The sequence below is a fragment of the Scatophagus argus genome, chromosome 15 (genome assembly GCF_020382885.2).
Source record: "Scatophagus argus isolate fScaArg1 chromosome 15, fScaArg1.pri, whole genome shotgun sequence".
In the NCBI taxonomy this organism is placed as follows: Eukaryota; Metazoa; Chordata; class Actinopteri; family Scatophagidae; genus Scatophagus; species Scatophagus argus.
This window is the reverse complement of record NC_058507.1, coordinates 260,221-286,382: the sequence shown is the minus strand read 5'-3', so window position 1 is coordinate 286,382 and position 26,162 is coordinate 260,221. Positions and strand designations below refer to the sequence as shown.

Genomic DNA, 26,162 nt, shown 5'->3' with positions numbered 1-26,162 from the left:
TGTGTGTGTGTGCGTGTGTGCGTGCGTGCGTGATGAGCGTGTCCCACAGTTCTGACTTGCTGTCAGGACAAAGATTCAGTTTTCTGTTTCTTTATACTGTACTACACTCATATTATAATGTTTGTTACTTTGCAGTTTCAGTTTATTCATATTAAAAATAAACTTTAAAAAAATCTATTTATTCTGTGAACAATCAGACAAAAATAAGTCAATAATCTATCTGTCACCAATCAAATTGACCTCATGATGCAGCTCACAGCAGAAGTTTAGTCTCTCTAGAAAACATCGATGGTGGAGGAGTCTGTATCTGCTGCTTTCTCCTCCATCATCTCCTCCTCCAGTCTGACGGAAGGCAGATGAACTTCCATCCTCCTGTTTCCTGCTGCAGAAACAAACACAAATCATCAATCAGCCTCACTTCACTACAGCTCAGACACAATACGACACTGACATGCCGATCGATTGACAGGCTGATCGATGGGCTCTGAATATATAATAATAAATAATACATAATAAACCTCTGTGTCTCCATGGCAACGCACACACAAAACATCTTTGTGAGCCGGTTGTCACGGTTACCGAGCTCATTCTAATTACAGACACAGAGATGAAACTGACAGACCTTCAACTTTACACACAAACATGCTCTCTGATTGGACAGTAAACATGACAACCAGTCAGCAATGTCCACAAAATACAAAAGACTTGTCATCACAAGTAATCCAGTGCTGACGTCTATTTTGAAAATCAAGTGTAGAATATTGAAAACTCGATCACGCGGCAGACTGACTCTCAGTGTCACACGGGAAATGAAACTTGTCTTGTTATTGCTGGGATTATTTTCACACAGCGCGTCTTTTCACTGAACACGCAGTGAAGATTCAACCGTCAGCATGTCCTCCACCCCACACACACACAGCTCAGTCAGTGTAAACATTACCATGTATGGAGAGGCTGGATCAGTCAGTGAGCTGTTCTCACACACACACACACACACACACACACACACAGTCATGATGGTGATGACAGTTTTTCTTTCTGTATTACGTCCTGTTGTTTGTAACATCTGCTACTACAACTTTGTACAACAACCTGCTGACATGCATAAAACATACACATAAAATTATTAGTAGTATTAGTATTGATAGTATCAGTATGAGAAACCAGTGAAAGCGACTGTGAGACACTGAATTGTGTCCTCAGCAGAGACTAAACACTGGAACAGACAGCAGTGGAGACACGTCGCCCTCTAGTGGTCACCTGCTCATTAAACTTAGACAGAAAACACTGACAGACTGTGAGCTTCCTACCTGTTTGTGGTTCATATGCTCTGACCAGGACAGGAGCTACCTGAGCACGCGCACACGCGCACACGCACACACGCACACACGCACGCACACACACACACACACACACACACAGTTAGTTTACCTCACTTCAGTAATGAGTAATGAGGTACGCAGGGTATGTGAGTGTGTGTGTCTCACCTGTTCGACAGCATGTGTGTCCACCAGCAGTGAAGGAGGAGACAACAGGTCAGCCTGGAGGTCAGAGGTCAGTGCACCAACTGGCTCCATCATCAGGTCATCCATGGTTACCGAACCCTGACTGGTCGCTTCAAAAATGACTTCTGACACCTCTGGAAAAAGACATGAGCTGTGTGATGTCAGAATGATGTCATAGTGATGTCACTTGTTGTTGGTGTTTGAAGTCAAACAATAAACAAGTAGATTAGTTTGGCTGGAGATACATGAAATATTTTCTCATTAAATGTTCCCTGCGAAGACGACCCTCAATGAGTTGTTAGGGGGCAGTCGTGGCCTAGAGGTTGGAGAAGCAGCTTGTGATCGGAAGATCGCTGGTTTGATTCCCTCACCGGAGTGATAATGTCCCCACCCCCCATTAGCAGGCTGATGTGCCCTTGAGCAAGGCACTTAACCCCCGATATGCTCCCCGGGGGCTTGATGCTGTCCACTGCTCCTGTGTGTGTTTCACTGCATGTTGCATGTGTGTGTGTGTTTCAGTCAGTGATGGGTTAAATGCAGAGAAGTCATTTCCCAGTTTGGGATTAATAAAGTAACTTAAATTAAATTAAATTAAAAATTGATGGACGGGACTTCCGTCTATTAATTGTCTCAATTTGACTTCTGTGTCTAATGGCAGAGACAAAGAGACAGTCAGGTTAATGGCTGCTGTCACGTGACTGGACAGTAAAGACTTGTTGATACTCTCCTGCTGTAATGACTTCCTGTGTAAACTGCTTTAACCCGCACAGCATAAAGTTTGGTGTAGTTTGCCCTCAGCGTGTGTCTACAGGCAGTCGTACCTGCACTCTGACTGATCTGTCCAGGTGAGGAGGAGGGTTGACCCTGGTGGGCGGCACTCTTTCTGCAGTTCTTGAGATTTGAAGTTTGGTGAGGTTTTGGAGTCCGGTCATCTATCACCTCCCCAACACTCACCACCTCATCCTCCTCCTCCTGATCCCTCCACCAGGAGCCCTGAGAACACAAGAAGTCAAAGGTCACAGTGTGTGTGTGCATGTGAGGGGACAAAAATCTGTTTACACAGTCACATTGTGAGGATCCGCCTTACATGTGGGGACAAAATGTCCACACAACATAAATCCTTAAATGTTCGTGTGAAGAGTTGTTTTAAGGTTAGGTTTAAGGTTGATGTTAGGATTAGGTTAATGTAAGTAAGGTTTATTGTTATGGTCAGGTGGTGGTTAAGGCTCCAGGAAATGAATGGAAGTCAATGTAATGTCCCCAAAAGTGATAAAAACAAGACTGTGTGTGTGTGTGTGTGTGTGTGTACGTCTGGCTGTGGTCTCTCTCCTCCGTGTGTGTGTGTGACTCCTTGCTTCATCTTGGTCAGGAGAGTCAGCAGGAGGTCATGACCTCTGACCTGTCCTTCACTGGGGGGGTCAAAGTCCTGGACGAGGGACATGTGACAAAACAGTCTGACAGGAAATACAACAGACTGTAGTACTAACACCATTACCACTGCAGTACTACTGTGATCACTGGGGGACAAACAAACATGTTCCTCACCATCTCCTGCAGCTCCTGGAGAGAGCTAGAGAAACTGCAGACAGCCTCCTCCTCTGAGAGACAGACAGACAGACAGACAGGCACTTGAGATTTCTTGGGAAGTGACTTTAAAGTGAAATGTTTGGTGGTTTACTTCAGATGTTGAGAAAAGAGATAGCATGTGGGCCTGATGATGAAGATGATGAACTGACCTGTCATGGCAGTCAGCTGGTTGACACTGATGAGCAGTTCTCCCTCTGAGATGTGTTTGAGAGCTGCATCAGTCCCTGCTGTCACCACACTGCTGCTGCTGCCACTGGAGCTGCTGGTGTTAGAGGTGCTGGGGTCCTCTGAGGAGCTGCAGGGGGACGCTGGTCTGGGATCAGGACTGTGGGGAGGGGGAGGAGACAGGGAGGAAACAGGAGGGATGGAGGGGGGAGGAGGAGGGGAGGAGAGAGGAGGCTCCTCCTCAGCTACTGACATCAGGCTGTAGGACGAGAGATGAGGACACAGTGAGTCTTTCATGTGAACTGTCTGTGGGGCCAAACAACAACAAAAAACACTGGATCCCGTTTTGCCCAGTAAACAAGTGTGTGCATACAGAGCCTGAGAGTGTGTGTCGAGGTGTTCCTCTGGTCTCTCTTCATCCAATGGCAGCTCAGCATCTCCCCAGGGGAGAGGGGGCGGGGCATGACACAGAACAGGAGGACTTCCTGGAGGGTGGGTGGGCTCTGGGCTGGAGGTGGGCGTGGCTACAGGCTCTGAGGTCACAGTCAGACAGTATAGTGAGTCATTAACTCGAGAAAGCTGATAATGATATGAATGAGCTAAAGCTTCCGCAGCTGTTTCTCACCCGGTGCTGTGATTGGCTGAGGAGACTCCTTGTTCAGCAGGCTGGTTGGCTCAAAAGGAGAGGGTGTGGCCAGAGGTGGTGTCTGTCTGCTGGGCGGGGTTGGGCTGGGTGAAGGGATGGGTGCTAGTGTAGGAACCAGTGGTACCAGTTTTTCCTGGAGCAGGACCAGCAACAGGATTAAGACAAACTGAAGAGCGAAAATTCTGAAGATGTAGTTTGTTCTGAGTTGTTGTACCTCCTGGTCTGCTTCTAGACCCGGCTCTGGTGGTTTCATTCCTGGTTCTGGTCCTGTTTCCAGTGCATCTCTGTGTCCCAGCATCAGTACAATGTGCTCAGTCAGAACCTCATCGACCAGCTGCCTGATCAGAGCAGAGTCCACAGCCACGTTGGAGTCCACAAACAGCTGTAGGCCTCCACCTCCTGCTGCCTCTACTGAACACACACAACAAGAACATCACCCATCCGTGCAGCTACAGACAGTCTGACAGATTGTGAGCCGGCAGCCACAGACAAGAAGTCAGACAGCCTAACATGCAGTTGCTTTAAGATGTGATGATGACAAGAAAAAACAAAGAATAACAGCAGACTTATGGGTTGATGTGAGTGATTGCTAGCAAGAACTCAACCCCCAATGTCCGAGCTGACACTCTGCTCCTGATCCTCTGATTGGTCAGTGGAGTGGGTCTGGGCGGGGTCAGAGGGAGGAGTGCGGTACATCTCTGAGATCATTCTGGCCATGAGCTGCTGCTCCACCCTGGACACAAACAAACAGAACAGAACAAAGCCATGAGAATCCAGTTCAGACCAGTTCAGTCCAGATCTGATCTGTTTCTCACCATTCCACCAGCCGGCTCTCCAGGGCGTCTCTCCGCTGGTTGAGGCCCTCAAAGGAGGTGTGATCCTGGGCAGGGAGGACAGAGGGGGCCTGAGGAGGGAAGACCGGACCCTGATACAGGACAAGAGGAGGAGATGGACCTCCATCCAACTCTACCACCTCCTCACCCACAACACTAAGTTCCTCCTGAGAAGAAAGAACAAACAGGAAGTGACCTGAACAAACTTAATTTGAAGGAAAAAATTATGAACTTTCTGCTGTTAAATGCTGGTTCATCACAGCAGCAACAATTCAAATAAACTGAACAAGAAAGAATAAAATACTCAACACTACTGTAAGACAACAGACATGCTGTAAAGAAAACAGTTGAACTGATTACAACCCCGTCTGCTTTGTCCTGATCCAGGAACAGACAGCAGAGACCTGGCTGTGGATCTGAGAAGCACAGAGGAGCAGCAGGCCAGATGATCATTGCAGGTGTTTTACAGAAGAGCAGTAAAATCTTCAAATCAACGGACTGGTGACCAGAGAAGAGGCTGAAACTGGACTCGTGAAGACAGAAGACAGAGAGTCCTGCCCCCCCGCACAGACCTGTCTCACACCTCTCACCTCAAGTCAACAATCAGTGCTTGTCAGACTGGAGCAGGAAGTGGTTTTCAATTTGTGTCCAGCAGGGGGAGTTGTGGGACTGCAGCTGAGTCACACCAGGTCACAAAAATAGATGAGGAGGGGGAGAAGGAGGAGAGGAAGACAAAGGTTACCTGGACAACATCAGCTACAGACAGGAAGTCTGTTCCGGGGAAGATGTTCTCTTCGTCCTCCTCTTCTTCACTCTTCCTCTCAATAACATCAACATGAGGATGAGGAGGAGGAGGAGGAGGAGCTTCACCTGCATTCAGCTGGTCTGCCTCCTGTCAACACAAAACCTGTCAGTGACCTCTGCCTCTGTGAATAAAACTTAATTTAGCGGTTTTGATGAACATAAAGAGACGATAAATGACTGAATCAGTAATGAATTAAAATAATGATTAGTGAGGACTGAGGACAATAAAGGAAGCAGGATCTGAAATAAGTGTTTCACACTGAGCTGAACAGTTTAAATCAGACTTTATCAATAATCAATATATCAATAAGTGAAGCTGAGGCTGCTTCAGGCTGCGGACGGATGTCCTCTGAACTCTTCAGCGTCAGACTGAAATCACCTGTTTCTGAATGGACAGGTAAAGCAGAGGGGTAAACAGGAAGCAGTTGTGGGAGGTGACAGTGAGGTTCCTGTGGTAGTTGAATTTCCCTCGGGATCAATAAAGTATCTATCTATCTAGCTTACCACCAGTGAAGGGGAACACAAACAAAGCAAGATGTTCAGCACGTGAGAAAGGCTTCTAAAGAGGGAGAAGGACGACGAGGAGCAGACAGATGTTCGTGGTGCTCCAGGTGAGCGTGTGCTGTTTGAACAATACTTACGTGTAGGCAGCTAGTTACCGTGGTAACAGAACAGGACGGAGGCTTGTTTCATGCAGTGTCTGAAATGACGGCTGCTGCCTGAAGGGGGCGTAGCCGGACATCAGACCTGAGGATTCAAACGTACCTGTGACTGACGCTTGTAATCCACAGCAACCACACTAGATGTGGGACGAGCTGTGGGTGGGCATGTCACTTCCTGTTGACGCTCAGCGAGACACCTGGGGTCCGCCCTGGGGTGACCTGATGGGCAGGACAGTCAACTTTGATCTTCAATATATTTTTTATCTCAAATTTTTCATTCACACTACAACAAAATCGAATAATAATACTTTGACGGTAATTCGTTTACCAACCCAGTGGGATTGCTATGGGAACAGAGTAACTGTCAGCAGAGGTTGCTGTGAGGCCAGTGGGGTCACCAGAGGTCAGGCGGGAGGGGCTGATGATGCAATAATGCTGAGGTGGTGCAGGGGTCAGGCTGAGGGGAGGAGCCAAACACGTCTGAGTCTTACATGACTTCACCTTTACACCTGAGGGAGTCACAAACAGGAAACAGGAAGACAATCAAACCTGTGATGCTGCTGTTACACATTTGAACCAATAGGATGCAAGGACGAGACGCCTGAGGTCATCATTTACATGCTCAGCTCTCATTGGACAATGTGACGATGCGTTTATGATTGGCTTACACTGTGTCAGCTGACCACACTGTCTGTCTGTCTAACTGTAAATCTGTTGGGTTAGAAAACCTTCAGAGACATGATGTTTAGTTCACAATGACCCGCATCCTCTCAAAACCACTTTCTGACCTCTGACGCTCTCCACCAGCCGGGGGCGGGGCTTCCTGCTGAGTGGCGAGCCAGGAGAGCAAAAGCGAAGGTATGGACTTTTCTTCAGTGTTCGTCTCAGACCTTCATACGGAGCTCTGCCATACAGACGAGACAGGTAGGACTCTCCATCCACCTCCACCTGCTGGCTGTCTGTTGTTCTACTGGTGGTTCCATCAGGCTCTGCTCTCTGCAGCTGAAGACACAACCAATCAATCAATGACATCCTCATCTATGAGTCATCGCTCGTGCTACTGATCAAATCAATAAATCTGAGTCAAGGCCAGACTGACCAGGCTGTGTCCAGCTGTCCGTTCCCTACTTCCTCTCTCTGCTGCAGTCTTACTTGCTGTTCCTCTGAGCACGCTCACTGGCCTCCCCTTGCCTGAATGGGTAGGCCTCCCAGAAACCTTCTGCTGTGATGTCATCATGGCATCTCTCCTGGCTGAGTGTTTGGTGGCAGTGTCCTTTGAAGACATCTCTGCCTGAGGACAGGAGGAGGGGGCAGCATTTTAAAAACTGTGCATCATGAGGGTGGACTGCTTTTCTCCTGGAATTCCAGGTGTTCCAAGATGTGTATAAATCCACCTGTGAGCTCACCTGGACATCTTTGGTTACAGTGTGGATCCAGGCGTCCACTGTCTTCTTGACCCGAACCTTGTCAGTCCAGTCTCTGAAGAGGACAGAAAAACCGAGCAGGGTCACACTGTCTTCTTCTGCGGTGTTTCTGTAAGCGGGTTTCATTTATTTCATTTCCTCTTTGGTGTTTAATGTTGGTGGGACGTTTTCTTCATGTGGTAAAAAACATCAGAGCAAGTCAGCACTTGTGCTGTTGATCTGTTTCTGCACAATGACACTGAAGACCTTAAAAACCAGAGATTAATCTGTCATTTGCAACAACACAGTTTGGGACAGGGTAATAAACAAGACTTATCAATCAAAGAATTATGCAAGATGAAATGTAATGTGCATGATTATCTGCATACAGCTCACACTTTAAAACCTTGGCTCTCCTGTAGCTGTTGCTCTGACATACTCACATGATTCTTGTCTCTGTTGGTTGCATCGATATGCCTGAATGCACTTACTGTAAGTCGCTAAATAAATGTAACAATGATGTAATGTAATGCGTCAGTCTTGTTTCAGCTGCCGAAGGGTTTTCCCTGATAAATTTATTTGTTAAGTGAGAGGAATTAGAGAGGTTTGACTGAAGGACACAGAGACAGTGTCTCTTCGGTGTGACAGCTGTCAGTCTTGGGGGGTGATGTTTGGGTGCAGTTTGATCTCATCACAGCTCTGAGGCCAACTGTCAAGCAAACGCTGTCAGAGCTCATGTGTTTGACTGCAGCTCTAAACCAACAGCTGAACACAAACCAGAATTCCTTTGCTATAAACTCAGACCAACAAACACTGATCAATAATCACTAACAATAGTCAACTGTCAAAAGATAAATGAAGTACAAACAGCTACCTGTTGGCAGGTTTTAAAGTAATATTAGCATGCTGTAACCCAGATAAAGTGAGTGTTAACTCTTTTAGATACTTCGATTAGCATTAGCTACCTTTTAGCAGCCAGTGCCTCCAATTGGCAGTGCAGGACCTCTCCTGTTTTGCCTCTCTGCAGAGCCTCCAGGTTCTCCTCCAAAACCTTCTTCTGCCTCTGAACCTGACGAAGAACCTGACCTGCCTCCTCCAACATGGATGGAACCACAGGCCTGCTCTGGAACTGCTGGGACTGGATTCGACTGGTTTGATCTTTTTGTGACTGGCTTTGTTGGACAAGCATTTGATGAGACTGGGAGTGGGGTTGTTGGGATTGAGATTGGTTTTGTTGGGACTTGGACTGGAAGTGGTTTTGTTGAATGAAATTTTTTTGGAGAGAGTTTTGATGGGACTGGGAGTGGGTTTGTTGGGAATGAGACTGGTTTTGTTCGGGCTGAGTTTGCTGGGACTTAGACTGTTGGTACTTGGATTGGAAGTGGCTTGATTTGAAGAGATTTTGTTGGAGCTGGAGTTGCTGGGGACAGGACTGCTGAACCAGATTCTGTTGGAATTGGCGGTGCTCTGGACCAGTTCTCATGGCTTTTTGAGACCCCTCTGGCTGTTGGATGACAGAAAATCTTAAGTTCAGATGCTGATGCTAATTTTGTAATTTTTAATTTTATACTGTACTTGTACTGCACTGTACTCTACTGTACTGCATTGTATTCTACTGTGCTACACTACTGTACTGCACTGTACCATCAGCAGCATCTTCATCTCAGTCTTCAAACGTCCCATCTCCCTCAGCATGTCATTGGTCCTCCTTGCTGCTGCCTGACTGTGATTAGCTGAAGACTGGAGGTGACTTCCTGCAGCTGGCTGGGTTGCTGTGGAAACACTGGCAGAAAAAGACCAATAGAGACCAGTTTACAGTAGGTACAGTGACTTTCCATTCATGGCAAATGAGCTCTCAAGTATCCAGTCTGAGCTGCTGCATACCTTCACATTTAAGTCTTTGATATTTAAATAATTTCAATATGTTAAAAAACAAAGTCCCACCTTAGGGACTATTTGTCTGTCCATTCATTAGTCCATTGACAAAAATAAATCAGCAACAGCAACAACCAGCAGGGTCCAGGCTGATATCGTTTCCAACCAGTAAAAACACAAAAGGATTCAGTTTACTGACAGAGAAAACAAGAGAAACGAGACACGCTGAAGAACTAACGGCAGGGAATGAGAGGAATGTTCGTTCCTTCATTAATTTATGGACATTTTCAGCAAGCCTGGCGTCTTTGTTTCAGGAGGTTTTCAGCTGTGTGAAGCCTCTCTGCTCGCTGGACATACACACTAATTCACTGAATGTGAGATGCTCTGCAGTGTGAGTGCATGTGAGGAGCGTGCGCACGCACACACACACACACACACACACACACACACACACACACACACACACTGAGGGAGCAGGAAAAGGCCACTAGTGGAGGCTATCTGGTGTTTACTGAGTCTCTCTACACTCTGCTGCCTCTGGAGTCAATCAGAGGACACCCCAGAATGTGTGTGTGTGTGTGTGTGGGTCTGTCAGGACAGCAGTAAACAGGATGGGAGCCTGTAGGATCCAGTAAACACAGTGTGTGTGTGTTTGCTGCACAGTGTCTGCTGCTGTTGCTAGGCAACACCACAGTACATTCCCATAGCGACAGGGAGCAGAGATGATGGTGGAGAGAGAAGATTCCATTCAGAGAGAGCAGAGAGGGAGAAGAAGGTGAAAGGCTGCTCCTCCCCCCTCACTGCAAACCTTTCCATGTCACCAATAATTCATGTGTTTTGGTAGTAAGGAGTGGAGATCAATATTAATCCAGTGTGAAAACATTTGCTTTCATTTTGTCCTTGTTTCCCATCATCCTCTCTGTCTCTGTCAGGCAAAATGGAGGACAAACCCAACCCAGAGTTTCAACATGTGCATTGATGTGTGGCAGCATTTGGATCCTCTGTGGGATTAATTATATAATTGACAGGTTATAACTGAATTTAAAATTTAAATTTATTTATAACCATTAATGGCAGTTCTGTGATCAGCTTTGGTCGAAACAACCTCAACTCGACCAATCAGACAAAGAAACATGAACGCTGCAGCAGCCAGCGGAGGAGACACACATCTGACTGGGGGGAGGGGTGCTGGGAGAAAGATAGTGCTGACATCATCGTCAATAAATGGAGTCAACGCTGAGGGAGGAACACCCACACCCGCACACATAAACACACGACCTTTGACCTCATCATGTCACCTGCAGGTTAAGTTTAAAGTCAAATAAGATTTATTAGCATGAAGGTTGTGGCATTTTTCAGATTAAGTAAAGACGTCATCTCATCACCTTTTCTCTCTTTGTTTCCTCGGCAGTTTTCCCGAATAAAGACTGGAGGGTGGTAACCATGGCAACAGCAGCATCCTACACGCAGTGGAGCAGGAGGGGAAGGGATCAGGCTGCAGTAATGTGCAGACAGACAGGTGAGCCCGATGCTGTGCGACTGGTTCTCACACTGAGTGATGCATCTGCGTCCTCAGACACTGAAATAAACTCAAACAAAGGAACTAGAGCGCGGGCGTCGCTGGTGGACGACTGCTCTGCGCTGGGACACATCAGAGCCCACGAGGCCACAGCGACACACACGACTCACACTGCTGCCCTTCATTAACGATGAGTGATCTCACGATCCGTCCGTCGTGCACAACAACAGAGACAAGCACGGAATCCAACCTGACAGCCAATCAGCTTTCGTTTTGTTCAACACTTCAGTTTACAGCAAAAGAAACACAACACGTCACCTGATCACCTGTGTGTGTGTGCACACCAACGCACGCACAGGTGTGTCTGTGGGGACTCCATCAGCATGCACACAGTGAGCTGCTGCACTGAGCCAAGGGCACCTTAACCATCAGTGCCCCCCCACACACACACACTACAGGTGTGTGTGTTGTTCAAAGAGAAAAATCTGCAATGCAGCAAGTAACAAAAAGACTGCAGTACTACTGATACTACTGTAAACTGATGAAATTGTTTTGTTTGTTGTTAAATGTGAATTTTTGTCATTTGTTTTTTAATGCAGTATTTCTACTGTGATGCTACAGTAGAAATACTGCATTTCTACATTTCTACTACTGATTACTACAATATAATTTTAGAGATAGAGATATCAACTTGCCCTTGATGTTACTGTACAGATAGTCCAAATACTATAACAGTACTACTGTGGCCATCAGAGTAAAACCTGCTGATACTGCAATTTCTTCTGCAGCGACATACAGTACTGATACTGCAGTGGGGTCACAGTGTACACAGTGTGTGACTTCCTGTCACCAGACCTTCAGAATAAAGCTCCGCTCCAAGTGAAGTCATGTGACTGATCAGGTTTGTGCGGGTGGATGTATTACGACTGACTCGAAGTCTCAGTACGAGATCAGATGTTTTCGTGGTTTTTGGTCTACAGGAACAAAGTGAGACAACAGAAAACAGGAGCCCACTCAGTCACATCCTGAAACTAACAAGGAAAAACACACAACGCTTTATTGCAATAAGAAACTAAATAAATCAAAACCTCTAAATTAGGATTTTCAAAAAATTCAACTACATACCTTAAAAATGAATGAAAATTTTGAAAATTGAAAAAAAAAAAGAAAATTAGAAAGTGACAAAAGATTCTAAAAAAGTGAAATAAAAAGTGTCAGAGTTGTATAAAAATAAGAAGAGTTTTCACACACAGAGTGAAGTGTGAGAGCTGTCTCACAACACTCATACAATCCATCACAGCTGCTCAGTCTCAACGTCCCCTTTGCAGTCTGTCCGTCCTCTCCTCTGCCTCATCAGTGTGTCTCTGAGCCTTACAGCCTGATGAGAGCTTCACTCTGCCAGCGTACTGTAAGACAAACTGTTCGCCCCGAAGCGATCGGACAAGCTGCAGCCAACGAGACAAGCGCTCCATCAGGGGATGTCCTCAAATGTCTTATTTTGTCAGACCGACAGTCCAAATGTTCATCAGTCAACAAAATCACTTCCGATTCAGTCCAACGATGAATTCTTTCACAGTCACCGCAGCATCGCCAGTGACGTGAGACGTCTGTCCAGCTTCATTCTCTGAGCTCTAGCAGTTTGTCCTGCTGAGGTCTCTACATTGTGAGGACAAAACTCAGCTGGACACACTGGATCCCTTCAATATGGTTTCATTTCATCCATTACTTTGGCCTCAAACTGACCAGTTTGAGACATCCAGTCTGACCGTGAGTGAAGGCAGAGCAGACGTTTATCTGTCCTCAGTGTCCTCTTCAAGCTGCTCGCTGCAGTTTAGTCGGTAACAAACTAACAGACATTTCCACAGCTGATCAATAGCTGATTTTCAGATGAATCACCTTTAAAGAGGGACTTGCAGACTGAAGTGTGAACTGACCCGAGTCCCCTGAGCCCACTGTCTCTGACCCAACACGACTACAGGACTCGTTTACTGTCCAGACTCAAGCCAGTTTTCAAAGATGTTTTCTGATCAAACATCAGAGTGTGTTTGATCGGTTTGATAGCTGATCCTGTCCAACACCGAGACTGACTCACTTGGACGGACTGTTTTCACGCTGCTCTGATCAGCTGTAACAACAATCAGTCATTAACCTCATCTGATGGAAACTAAGTCAAATTAAGATAAGACAATCCTTCATTGAGCCCCAGAGGGGAAGTGTCGCAGCATCTCAGGACAGAATAAGTACAGGAATAAATACTTAGAGCAAAATATACAATAAAAACAAATATATACACAAATACAAGTAGACTATAATTTATTAAAACTACTGTGACAAATATGTCATCATATTGATATTAAAATGATAGATGGGGGGGGGGGGGGGGGGGGTGTCATTACCTCATTCTCCCTGGATTTAAAGTTTCAAGTGTTTCTGTTGTGGGATAACCTGTAGTTCTGACTTTGCCCACCTGTTTAATCAGTATTGATCAGCTATCAGCTTCCCACCCTGGTCGGTTCTCTCACACCACTGACACAAAGTTAGAAGTCACACGGAGCACTGGCTCTCACATTAATCAGAGTCTCTTCCTCCTCATCATCCTCAGGGGTCTCTCTCCTTCTTTACCTTCACATCTCCAGCCAGGATGGTGGCGATCTCCCCCTGCATGAAGGCCCAGGGCACATTGGAGCCCACCAGAGGGCACTTCTCCCCGCTGGGACAGTACACCTCCCCGGAGGCCCCCTGGGCTTTGATGCTCTCTCTGGAGCAGGGGAAGCAGAACTTGTGGTTGGGGACGGAGGGACACTGTACAAAGTGTGTGTCTTCTAAGCGTTCGTGGCAGATGGTGCAGCACAGAGGTCCGCTGTTCGCCATGGGGGAGTCGGGCACGTTCTGTGCGTGCGCCTGTTCCATGCCGCCTGAGGACTGCGACGTGGCCGACAGTCCGAGGTCTCCGTTGCGGGAGGAGAGGCGCCTCTGCCCGGACACGGAGGCGGGGGACAGCGGGCTGCTGCTGTTGTGTCTGGAGGAGGAGGTGGTGGAGTGAACCGAGTCTCTGTCCTTGTTGGGGGAGTGCGCGTTCCCGAGCGTATCCGCGACTGACATGAGCGCGGCCATCGGGGACTGTCCGTTCTGTGGTGCTGCGGCGGACTCCGGGGGCGTGGCGCGTCCGGGGTGCCCAGAGCCGAGCGGAGGAGGCGGCCCGGCGAAAGAGCCAGCAGCCATGGACAGTTTGAGGGCTTCGGTCTGACTGTTGATCCACTGCTGCCTCTGCTGTTCCTCGGCCAGCTTCAGGCTGCCGTCTGCAGAGTCGGGCTCCGGGGAGGCTTTCCTCTTCCTCGCACCGGCCCTGGAGCTGCCGCTGCCTGACGCCAACGCTCGGCCGGGAAGCACCAAGGAGGTTGGCAGCAGCGGGTAGCTGCCGTCGATGTAGGGCTGCGGCAACATTTCATCCCCCACACCCTCCTTAAAAAAACGCAGAGACTCGGGTAATAAATCCCCCAGCAGACGCCAGTCCCCGGATCCGTGTTTCTTCTCATACTCCAGATACTTAAAGCCGGAGGACAAACCCCTGCCGAAGTCCTTCATACAGTCCTGGTACATCTGCTTGGCCACCCCCGAGGCGCTGGAGAACACGTTCCCGGAGCCGCTCGGGTATTCGATGAAGATCTTCAGTTCGTTCTCCATGCCGGGTTTGGACACGGCGTCGAAGGCGAACACCCTGCCGACCAGCCCGTGATCTTTTTTGAAGCGGACGTCGAACGGGGTGCAGCCGGACAGCGTGACCAGCGTGTCCCTCACCATCTTCGGCTTGCCTGCCCACTCCTCCTGCCGGCTGCGGAGGCTCTCGCTCAGCTCAGCCAGAGTCTCCACATTCCGCTGTTTCTCCTTCAGCTCCCGCTCCTGGTCCGTGCTGGAGACCGAGGCGGGCCGCTTCCCTCCGGGGTCAGACAGGCCCACCTGGCCGGACAGTGACACACCGATCGTGGCGCCCTGTAGGGCAGCCCTGCCCGCTGTGCCGTGCGGGGCCGGTGCGTTCAGCTGGGTCTGAGGCAGCAGGTTCGGCGGTACATTCATCTGTCCCGGTGCCGACACCAGCCCGCCGTTGCCCCTGTTCCTCGAGTTCGGGCTCTGTCGGTTCAGCTCGGGGGGTCCGTCGTCCGGTTTGAACCCGTTCGGTCCTCCGAGTCCGTTGGGCAACCTGCTGCTGCTGCTGTGGCCGCCGTAGTCAAACCGAGCACGGCTCTCTGCGCCGAGCGAGTATCGGTCCAAAGCGGGCTGCTGAGGCTTCCCCGGTCCGTCCGTCTGGTGGTGGTTCAGCTGCCCCACCGACTCTTTCCCGGTCAGTAACACCGCCTGACTCTTCGCCACAACGGGCTGCTGCGGCGGGAGAGGCGGTCCGCCGGGGGATCTGCCCTCCTGGAAGCCGTGAGCCCGCTTCAGGTGGCGGGTTGTCTCGATGACGAACTCGATGCGGTCCGCGCCCTCGTAGTTGACGCATCCCCGGCAGACTGGCTCGGTGAAGTCCCAAATCATGGCCCAGGGCATGCGGGGCAGGTCGCACAGATAACATGACTGTCTGCGGGACGAGGAGACCTGCGGGGAGGACATCTTCCCTCTGCCCGTCTCCCTCCCTGCCTGCTCCGGGGAGCTGCGTTCACGGCCCGGTTAGCTCAGAGGAAACTAACTAACAGACAGACAGACAGACAGACAGACATACGTTGCAGTGACTCCTCTCAGCTTATTGTTCCTGCTCAGTTTCCTCCTGCTGCCGCCGCTGGAGCTCCGTGTTGTGATGCAGAGACGGAGGAGGAGGAGCAGAGGAGAGGTGGGGTGGGTGGGGGGGTTCTCTTTTTCTTTCCTGCGTGCTTCACTCCGACAAAAGCTGAGGAATTTGGATGCCCCCCCCAACAGGATGCAACCTGGTAGGGTGCGTGACGTCATAGCCCCCCCCCCACCTCCTGAAGTGACATGATGCCACTTGTTGGCCTCCTCCCCTCCATCCATTGCTGTTACTTACAACGAGACAAAAACACCAGGAAAACTGACACGTGATCAGTTTCTGCTCCGACAGGCTGCAGTATCAAAGCAGCAGCTGATCTGAGGTCAGTAGTGTGGTGTGGTGGTTCTACATCACAGACACAAAGAGCTGACATGACTTCACTCTGCTGGTGCACCAGCAACCTGTGAACATGAATCAATCAGCTGTGATCGATCACTGATTAGCTGACAGATTGGCTGATGGATGATTTGTTGCCTGTCTCTAAATCCTGTCCACTCTGAAGCTCAGGGCTGACAGGAAGCTGTTTACTCGTGTTTGGAGCACGACTTCAGGATCAGCGGTTAGGGTGTCGGACCCGTAACCGGTGGATCGCTGGTTCGATTCCCCGTACCGGTGTCCATGGCTGAGGTACCCTTGAGCAAGGTACCTAACCCCCACTGCTCCCCGGGCGCTGCACGCGGTCGCCCACTGCCCCGGGTTTGCTGTGTGTGTGTGCACGTCACTTGGGTGGGTTAAATGCAGAGCACGAATTTCGTTGGAGTGAGTTCCCTCCAATGACGAAATATGTCACTTTCTTTCTTTCTTTCTTCGTCAGGCTCAGCTTGCAAAATAGGATCCGTCTGTAAATACATGATCAATCCCTCAAGAGTTCAGATCATGTTTAGCTGCAGCTGTCATGTGAACGAGATCTCAGGAGGTGTGTGTGCGTGTTGCCTGGCAGGTTTCAGCTCTCTGTGACCCTCCCCCTCAGTGACCACCCGCCTCAGGTCTGTCGTGTCCTCCTCTTTGTGTTTCTGTGCGTTTCCACCTGACGGACTGACACAAAGTGAATCTGGAACTGATCTGTTCTGTAAAGTGGGTCTCTGGGGTCTGTGGACTGTTGGTCAGACATATGAAGACGTAAGCTCGACATCTGGAGCTCAGCTGTCCAGAGAGGACAGGGTTAACCACCAATGTTGGCACCGCACTAAAATAATGCATTCTGGGAAAAATGTAAAACCTCCAGCAAGGGTTTAATGTTGGCTGGTTGGCTCAGAGCCAGCTTGACACACACACACCGATTAGCTATGGCGTGCCTCTGATAGATGCTGTCTATGTTGCCATGGAAACACGCCTGGTGACCGTGCTGTGAGGAGGAGGAAGCTGCTGAAAACACGAAGAGCTGCAGCCTCATTCACCCCTGACTCTGAATGATTATGCAAATAGACCGAGTTCCCCTCCCCCCAAACCGCACGCACACACACACACTGACCTGATGTCGTGTTCAGGTTTAAATAAAGCTTCTTTTGAATGTTTAGTCTCGGTGGTGAATATAAACGAGGCACAGCCCCTCACACACACTCTAACCCTCCTGGTCTTCCTGTTTTTCTTTCAACGCTGACTGCACAGCTCTCATCTCACTGTACACACAGATTTAATCTCGTCTGTCTTATTGTAAATGTTCCAGTCCTAATTCCACATTCATGTTGTGCATTTGCTCCTCATGCCAAGACAAATTCCTTGTATGTGCAAACATACGTGGCAAAAAAGAGGGATTCCGATTCTAAAAGACTTGACTCACTGTTTCAGGTCAGAAATCGTCCATTTCTTTGGGGATTATAACGTAAATGTGTGATTATAGATTATTGATCATGAAGTGAGGCCAGTTGTCTCCTCAGGCTGATGTTATGACCTCATACGTTCATGTCAAACCCCCAGAAGGTTTACACATCAACACGCTGCCTCCTCTGCAGCCTGTCAGACATCAGCTCTGTGCACACCTGGACTATCACCTGCTGTTGAAAACCTTCAGACTGATCTGGGGACAGGAACACGGCTGACTGCTGACAGTCCTGTTCTTAAACATTCTGTCAGATTATATTTTCTGTTTGTTACTGACTTTGAAGTCCATTACCTGGAATTAATGGACAGTTCTGGCAAATCATCCAAGTCCAGGTCATCCATTAACTCCTGATAATGGACATCTTGTCTGACACTGTTCTTACGTATCTACCACCAGCTGTTCACTCACGTTTACCTGAACACACACGAACTTTACTGCACTTTGCACTCACGGTTACACGATAAACTGCATTCACTAATTGTGTGATGTCAGATTGCAGCTCTGAATGCAGGATTTATTCTCAGCAGCAAATTCAGTCCCCCCCAGCCATCACCTGGTTTGCTGCGGCCATTGGTCACGGCGGGGTGTTTCCATGGCAACTGGGCTAGTCTCAGAGGCGGCGGTTGCTGCGGAGCTTGGCTGCCAGGGGCTGTGAACGTTTGCTGATGGAGAGAGAAGCAGAGACGGTCAGCAGAACGCAGTAAAGACGTTAAACAAGACTCTGTTTCTAACAGGCTGTCCCCACTCTGTGAGGACAGCAGCAGGTGGAGGTCTGACCCCTAACCCTAACCCCAACCCCACCACTGAAGGTCACAGGTCACCAGCCTCATTCCAGCTGGTCCTGTGAGTAGCATCAGTGTTCACACAATATTTCATGGAGCTGCTGAATCAGACTGCTGGACAGCCAGACAAACCAGGTGGACCCGCCTCTCTTGAGGTCAGCAGCCTAATGCTGTCACTGCATCACCCCTCAGTCGCCTGGAAACTCCTCAAGGAACTCTGGAGTCTGTTCAAAGACCGATGGACACTCTTCAAGGACCTCTACAACTGCTCACAAAGAAAAAAAAATCACTCCTGAAGCTCTTCAGGACTCCTTAAATCTCTGCAAGGACTACAGAGAGACAAGAGACAACTTCACACGGTCCAAACACCTGGACACAAACAGAGACCTCATCAGAGTCCACTGATCCTGCTGAGACTTAAACTCATCTGTACGTCTGTCAGCACACACACACACACACTAAAAATAGCCCGCTGCTACAAACAGCCTGGTTACCATGACAACCCAATTCCCAGCAGAATAAAATACAAGACACACTCTCACACACACACACTGACAAGATGAGCTGGATGCGATGCTGCTGCTGCCACCTGCTGGTCACAACATGTCACAACCTCTGAGACATTGGACCACGTAGGACAGACTGTGTCCTGGTCCAGGAGGCAGACTCTTAAGAACAGATGTTTAAGAACAGAATCAAAACTTTCCTTTCTGATAAAGTTTATAGTTGGGACTGGACTTGGCCCTCATTATGCTGCTAAACTCTCAGACTGCCACGATCTCCCATGGTGCACTGGGCTTCTCTCTCTCTCTTCTCCCTCTGCTTCTGATTTGAGGCAATACAAATAGACTGAACTGAATTGTACTACAGTTCCCATGATGCTGAGGTGTGTGTGTGTGTGTGTTTACCTGCAGCGTCCAGGCCAGTGAGCTGCAGATGGGCTGGCTCACCTGTAGATGTGAGATCAGGGGTCACAGCAGGGTCAGAGGTCGTAGAGGTCACAGGGGTGTGGCTTGTCACTATCCTGAGGGCTGACTCCAGCAGCTGGCTCTGATTGGAGAAGAGGAGAGCCAACGAGCAGTCAGCAGACAGAGTCAGGTGTCCGTGGCAGCTGAACAGGTGAGCGTATTTACCTGCAGCTGCAGCTGTTGGCTGTGCAGCACCTCCAAGTGATGCAGCGACTGCTGGCTCAGGCTCCACCCCCTGTCCCTGCCACACAGTGATGTCACAGTGTCAGGAAACAGTGTGCATGTGACTTCTTTCATGTGACAACATCCTCTGCGCTTATTGGTTAGATGAGTCTGAGGCACACAGGAAGAAGGTGCTCTGGCTTTTTAGTGTGTGTGCAGGTAGCTGTGATCTGCAGCCCCTTTTATTGATCTTGAGGTTAACTTCAGATCAAAACAGAAAAAAGTTCACATCAACAGTTAAAAAATAAATTATGATAATAATATAAAATATAATAGTATTATAGAAAATAAATATATAATATATAGAATAATAGAATTAAAAATAGAACCTATACAAAAACAATTAAAGTCACAAACAATACAAATACACTTGGTACTCACAACCAATGTTGCACTTAAACTAATACTGCAGTACTAAACATGCAATATGACACCACTTATTATAACAGAGTGTATTATCTTTATACAGTTTGTATTAATATAGAGATATACTGTAATACAACAACACAACACAGTAACAGATTACAGCATCATACAGTACAACAAAGTGTGCAGGTGTGTACCTGTCAGTCTGCAGCAGTTTGTTTACACCATCAGTCAGCTGAGACACTTGAGCCTCCACCTGAAAACACAAACACAAATACTGCATTCTAAAAGTACTGCAGGTAATTCAGTGGGTTTTGATTAAAACTTGTACTGCTGTCAGTACTTCCTGTATCATCAGAGTGTTCAGTGAACTGAACTCAGGTCAGATGCACCTTAATGAGAGCAGCAGCGTTTGTGTCAACTCTCGAGCAACCAGGGAACAGTTCCGCCTCCGTCTGGACCCCCGCGGCGACACCCACTGCATCCTGGGAGCTGCTCCTCCGACCAGAAGGTGGAAGGGGGTCCAGCAGCTGCACTCTGACTTCCCTCCTGCAGGGGGCACTGTGAGAGCTGAGCGGCAGAGAGAACATGACTTCGCTTGGGTGAACACGCAGACCATGAAGGGGTCAGACGAATACTTCAGTGTTTTACATTCAGTAGTTTTTAACTTTGAAGAGTTCAACTGATTAAGAAAATCTAATGTGAAGAAACTTTACTTTGCTTCATGATGGTCGGGTGGAAACAAAACGAGTTTTAAAAGCAGTCAGCAGTCTGTTTCTCATATCTTCAGTTTTAGACTTCAAAACTTTTTCATTCAGTACTTTGCTGCTCCTGGAAACATTCATGCATCTGGCTCAGGTAAACATCTCAGGAACAAAACAAACCAAACTCCACAGACTTTTTCGTCATTTCAGACAGGAATGTCATGGTTTTCCTCACCGCTGTTTCAGAGCTGTGAGCACGACTCCTCGAACGCCAGCTTCAAAACGTGACGTCAGGAGGTCGTGACCTGAGAGTGAAGATGTAAGCAGAGCTGGGGTCAGCCTCGGGTTGTTCTGCACCTAAACTCTCCACACACTATCTGGTTTTTGTGATTCCAACATCAGCAGCAGCAACACTTCTCAGAAAATATCTCAAAAAATGATTCCATATTATTTAATCATGCATCAATTCTACAATAATACTAATGATTTTCAATACAGTGGTGTATTGAAAATCAATAAGAAAAACAGCTAATGTATAATAAGAACCATATCTAGCTTAATGCAGTCAGATACTGAGCGGTGATGATCTCACTGATTACTGATTAATGACTGGCTGATGAAGCTGGATCTCTCACCAGGCTGCTGCTGGTCATGTGGCCCAGCTGAGAGCTTCCTGTTGGGACTCGACTCGGCTGCTGCAGACTGCTGGAACGACAAACACATCAGACTCAAATCATTTTCTGATACTGCACACAAACTGCAGAGACTCTATTCTTGAATTTCCCTCGGGATCAATAAAGTATCTATCTATCTATCTATCTATCTATTCTACAGGGAAAACACCGCGGCGTTTACCTCCGGTAACTGATTCAGGTAAAAAATGACAAGAAGCCATCAGCACCAAACTAATTCATGAGAAAACACGACTGAACTGACTTCAGAAGATTTAGATTGGGTGTCAGCAACAACAAACAGCGGGACAGTGGGACATCACGTGACATGGACAACAAACTGGACAAACGGACAACGTGGTGAAAGGAAAAGGAGAAAGCAGCAGGGGACTCACGCTGTTCTCTTTGGTCAGCTCAGGTTTCGTCAGGGTCCGCCTGTCTACACACACACACACACACACACACACAAATCAACCAGAGCTGAAGGCTCGTCAGTCACCGCATAGCTCAGATCACCGGTGGATCCGGGACACCCGTAGGAGCCTTACCGGGCTGACGGGTAACTACTGTCCGGAGAGGAGGAGCATCGTTCGCTTTTTGCTGTTTCTTTGTCCCATAGCTCTGCTTCTGTTGCTCAGCCACAGGGAGCCGGGAAGGAAGGTCCCGCAGTTTCCGGACGGTTATCTTTACAGAACCTGGGCCGGCTTCATGTCTTCGTTCCGGGAGAAGAACTCTAGTGGAGTGGATTAAAACGTCCCCGGTGTCCGACTGATCCGGGCTGGTTTCACCAGATGACTGCCACAGTTTGCCTGAGCTGGAGTCCGGGTGATGCACCATACTGACGATTAAAGTTTTAATTAAAGCTGATTTGCGGTTTATTAGCCCGCCGTTAGCCGGCAGGCTAACCTCAGCAACTTTTAAACTTCCCGCTTCAGTATTATACGGAACGAATGGTAGCTGGAGTGTTAAAACTCGGTAAATGACAGAAGATACTGCGGAAAAGTGAGGTTTACGAAGTTCATTAAGTATATTAAAAACAAAAAGAGACGTCAGGAAGGTGAAAAAGTACAGCTGACAAAAAAGCGACTAAGCTGGAAACAATAACGGTTGCTGGCAACAAAACAGAGCACTTCCGGTTTCTGCATTGAAGCAGAGATTTTAAAAAAATAATGATGAGAGATATCTCACTTCGTCTCTAAATTCATAAACCACAAACGAAAACCATAACTAACAAAGAACAAACAAGACGCGAGTCATTCAGTGAAAACATAAGAAAGGACACGATGAAGTTAAAACTTTGTTAAAATAGATAGTCAATACATTCGACAAATGAAATTCAAGGATTCAAGGAGCTTTATTGTTATTTCACACATGTAGAAACATGAGGTGGAACGAAATTAGTTTCCCCGGTCCCGGTATAAGCCCAATTACCTAACAAAATACCTAATGTAAATAAATATATACTATACAACACTATAGAAATATAAAAAAACCCCAATCAGAATAAGAGATATAAACAGTACTTCATTTCGTACAGAAATGCTCTGCTGTATCAAACACTGTAGGTAGTTTAAATACAATTTTCTAAAAATCTGTTTATTCTTTAAAGTACAAGTTAGATGGTTGCATAAAAACTGACAAGACTCATTAACATCATCATCCATTTCTGGATTAATAGATGATATCAAGAACTGCGTTTATTTATTTATACTGCGTCTAGTGGAAATTCATCAATAACACAGGAACACTTGTGATTGTTTACACACGCTCATAAAGTAAAATATTCATAAGCTTAAGTTTCTCACACAAGCTGACATTATCAAAGACCGAACAAAAGCAGTTAGAATCGTATAACATAAGAACAAAACACTGAGGAAAAACAAATTAGAAGTGTGGGTTGTTTAATGTGCATTGCTTTCTGTTCAGACTTCAGTTTTTTCTGAGAGATTTAAAGGAAACGATCTGGTCGGTTAATGAAACGTATGTATTTTAACGTATGTCTTAATCTATCTATTCATGTATGCTACTGTGCTAATGTGCGTCAACGCTACTACCCCAGTGGTGTAAAATAAATAAATTCTGATTCATTTTCCTCTATGAAAAGCCCAAATTAGTTGTTATTTCAGTGAAAACTAGAAATTACGTTTTCTAAGCAGAACGTAGGAACTTTGTGTTGTTACGTACTTGTAACACTCCGGAAGGTCTCAGTAGTAGCGCACTGTTAGACGTTTGGTTTGCGCGGTCAAATTTCGTCACATTTGGCTTTCGTATCTTTTATTTACCTGGATCTGAATCACTTCAGTGACCATTTTGGATAATGTTATTCACATAATTTAATGTCGCTTTTTGGTTAATTATTTTTAAATAATTAATAGAAGTTAATTGAAGTGCAGTTTAATGTGTTGAATCTGCGGGTTAGTTTCTACCTGATCTCACATGTCCTTCATCCTGCAGCAAGGCTTTCCAGATCAAATATTGTCCAAAGGTGAGGTTAAAATAGATATTCTGGTTATGATTAGTATTTTAGGTCACAGCAGGTGTCTGTAGCGTGTTGCTCAGAAGACTGAGTTTGTGAAATTTACTGCTAAACCCGGAAAGAATTAATTCGGAAGACAAAAAGATGAGGCTAACGTTAGCTGTTAGCTTACTGACAACGTAATAGAAATAAGTACAACAGGATTGTATTTTGTTTGTTGGTATTTCTGAAGAAGTCAGTGCAGAGTAGCTGGTTAATTATCTCCATTCCCTCTTGTGTGTCGTTAACTAACATTTTCAGACTGCAGTCCTGCAAACGGCATATGTAATATATATCGGGGTTTAAAAGAAAATGTCTCCAGCTTGATGGAGAGAGTTAAAGAAAACGTGTGTAAGAGGATTGTGGTCCGTCCTCTCATTCCAATAAGACTTCGTGTTTCGGTAGAATTTGTTAATGTTAAAGTGTCACATGTTTTGAACGGAGTCTGGTGGGGCAGAAGGTCTGACGTGTTGCTTTCCTCACACAGAACCGGAATCATGGCGGTCCAGGTGTCCGAGTCCGACCAGATCAAACAGGTAACCGGTTTGTCTGTTGGTGTAAATTTTCAGTTAAGTAAAGGCTAACAGAAATGATCACAGTTCAAATTTGTCGACGTAGAATAGACAACTGAAGTAATAGTGTTTCAGGACGAGAGTTCAGAAACAGATCTGATTAAGTGAGTCACATCAGAATTCCTTTATTTATCCCTGAGGGGAAATTCTTTTCACGTACAGACATGGCGCTTTGCAATGCATTTTCCGACCAAGAAAATGAAAGATAGTAACAAAATATATAATAAAAATACAAAATATCAGATATTTACACATATCTATACATTTATACATTTCCGGGGAAATGTGTGTCCGTTTCTGTACAGCTTGTTTTTGTTATGGTACGAAGTTGAATAACATATAAATGACCTTTTTCACAGTTATTTAATGAATACCTGGATTGAAAACTGAAAAGCTAAAATGTGTGTGTGTGTGTGTGTGTGACATAAAACAAGCTTCGGTGTTGGTGCATCTCATGAGAAGCTCCGAAAAGTCTAACATTAAAGTGAGACGGAGTAAAACTGACAAAGTGTCCTCACATCATTTCCTGCCGTGTGTCCGTCTTTCAGTTTAAGGAGTTTCTGGGAACGTACAACAAGGTGACGGAGAACTGTTTCATGGACTGCGTCAAAGATTTCACCAGCAGGGACGTGAAGCCCGATGAGGTAAACAGGAAGTAAACACAGACCGTGGACCGATGGGTCGTCATGTGTCCCGACCGATGAGCCCAACCGAGATCAGATTTGTGTCTTTAGCTCCGTCACTGTGTGGACGTGTCCACTTTGAACAGACATGAGCTCGTTTCTTAACTAACACGCGATGCCGACAGCCCAGACTGGACTCACTCTGATTGGTTGATGGGGAGGAATGATGATGTGGAGAAAAGGTTTCGCTCAATGAGCTGATGATGTCATGTGATGTCATATCTTCTCTTGGCTGTCTGACCAATCCCCTGCCAGTCAGATAAGTTTGGTTTTACATCTACAAACTAAGCCTCGGCTGCTGAACAGATCCAGAATGTGGCAAACTTCAGCTGCTGCAGTATGAATGTTAAGCTTCTACCGCAGAACATCAAGCTCTGTGATTGGCTGTTGACAGTGACGCGCGCTCTGGGAGTTGTCGTTGGCTTGTCCATTTGTGTAGCTTTTGTAGTGATGACTCAGCAGCAGATTTTCATGTTTTTGAACAACTTTGATTTGGAATCGTTTCTCATTTCAGTCCAGCTGCTCCGAGTCGTGTCTACAGAAGTATCTAAAGATGACTCAGCGGATCTCCATGCGTTTCCAGGAGTATCACATCCAGCAGAACGAGGCTCTGGCTGCTAAAGCGGGCCTACTGGGACAACCCCGCTGAACTGGACTGGACTGATATCAGCAGGTCCACCGTGTTGGATGGAAACAGACTGTGAAGTGCAGCTCATGACTTCTGGTGTTCGGAGAGAGCTGGGATCAGGATCTGACGGCTTTCTTTCAACTTACGTACAGAAACAGTGGAATCGTCCTTAATCGTTATTTTATGTTGATGTGATGTTGAAATAAAGTTTTATTGTTTTCTTATTAACAGCTCAGCTGCCAACAGATAAAATAAATAATAGTGTCGCCCATCCAGTTTGTTTCCCCGTTAATTTCCACATCACTGCTGTTGATGTTAGTTTAATTGCTGTATGTCACAGAAACCCTGAACCCAAACTTCAAGTACTTGAAGTGGTTTTCACATGGACTCATTTCATCACTGCAGTTCAGTCAGCAGCAGATGAATTTTTGCATCCGTGTGGGGGAAGGA

General features: G+C 47.0%; 3 protein-coding genes and 1 non-coding gene across 12 annotated transcripts; 2 read left to right on the top strand and 2 right to left on the bottom strand.

The window, feature by feature from the left end:
• Positions 1-120: 120 nt before the first annotated feature.
• kiaa0586 (KIAA0586 ortholog) lies at positions 121-22,457 on the bottom strand. Of its 8 annotated transcripts, none has more exons than XM_046412504.1 (29): positions 21,863-22,457; positions 21,710-21,753; positions 21,279-21,348; positions 20,879-20,948; positions 20,332-20,509; positions 20,137-20,195; positions 19,517-19,592; positions 19,292-19,433; positions 18,155-18,263; positions 9,250-9,388; positions 8,571-9,109; positions 7,609-7,681; positions 7,302-7,493; positions 6,991-7,204; positions 6,535-6,711; positions 6,306-6,421; positions 5,479-5,628; positions 4,719-4,903; positions 4,509-4,636; positions 4,118-4,314; positions 3,883-4,036; positions 3,631-3,790; positions 3,242-3,516; positions 3,051-3,103; positions 2,815-2,931; positions 2,327-2,498; positions 1,488-1,639; positions 1,311-1,350; positions 121-382 (listed from the first exon to the last, which is right to left on the bottom strand). In XM_046412504.1, exons 1-29 carry the CDS (start codon positions 22,149-22,151, stop codon positions 276-278), a joined length of 4,377 nt encoding a protein of 1,458 aa, XP_046268460.1. In that variant the 5' UTR covers positions 22,152-22,457; the 3' UTR covers positions 121-275. The 8 variants fall into 8 exon arrangements, with proteins under 8 accessions (XP_046268460.1, XP_046268465.1, XP_046268466.1 ...); XM_046412509.1 differs by having other exon boundaries at positions 1,311-1,346; XM_046412510.1 differs by having other exon boundaries at positions 2,905-2,931.
• On the bottom strand, positions 13,385-16,110 carry irf2bpl (interferon regulatory factor 2 binding protein-like). Its single transcript, XM_046412513.1, has one exon. It carries the CDS (start codon positions 15,605-15,607, stop codon positions 13,598-13,600), a length of 2,010 nt encoding a protein of 669 aa, XP_046268469.1. The 5' UTR covers positions 15,608-16,110; the 3' UTR covers positions 13,385-13,597.
• Positions 22,458-23,526: 1,069 nt separating the features above from the next.
• Positions 23,527-25,930, top strand: timm9 (translocase of inner mitochondrial membrane 9 homolog). 2 transcript variants are annotated; one of them, XM_046412515.1, is made up of 4 exons: positions 23,527-23,799; positions 24,317-24,365; positions 24,950-25,045; positions 25,599-25,930. In XM_046412515.1, the coding sequence occupies exons 2-4, from the start codon at positions 24,327-24,329 to the stop codon at positions 25,731-25,733; spliced, it is 270 nt and encodes an 89-aa protein (XP_046268471.1). In that variant the 5' UTR covers positions 23,527-23,799; positions 24,317-24,326; the 3' UTR covers positions 25,734-25,930. The 2 variants fall into 2 exon arrangements, with proteins under 2 accessions (XP_046268471.1, XP_046268470.1); XM_046412514.1 differs by lacking the exon at positions 23,527-23,799 and adding an exon at positions 23,841-24,178.
• On the top strand, positions 25,243-25,328 carry LOC124072550. The gene has a single exon (XR_006845539.1). It is a non-coding gene; the product is annotated as a small nucleolar RNA SNORD53/SNORD92 (small nucleolar RNA).
• Positions 25,931-26,162: the final 232 nt, after the last annotated feature.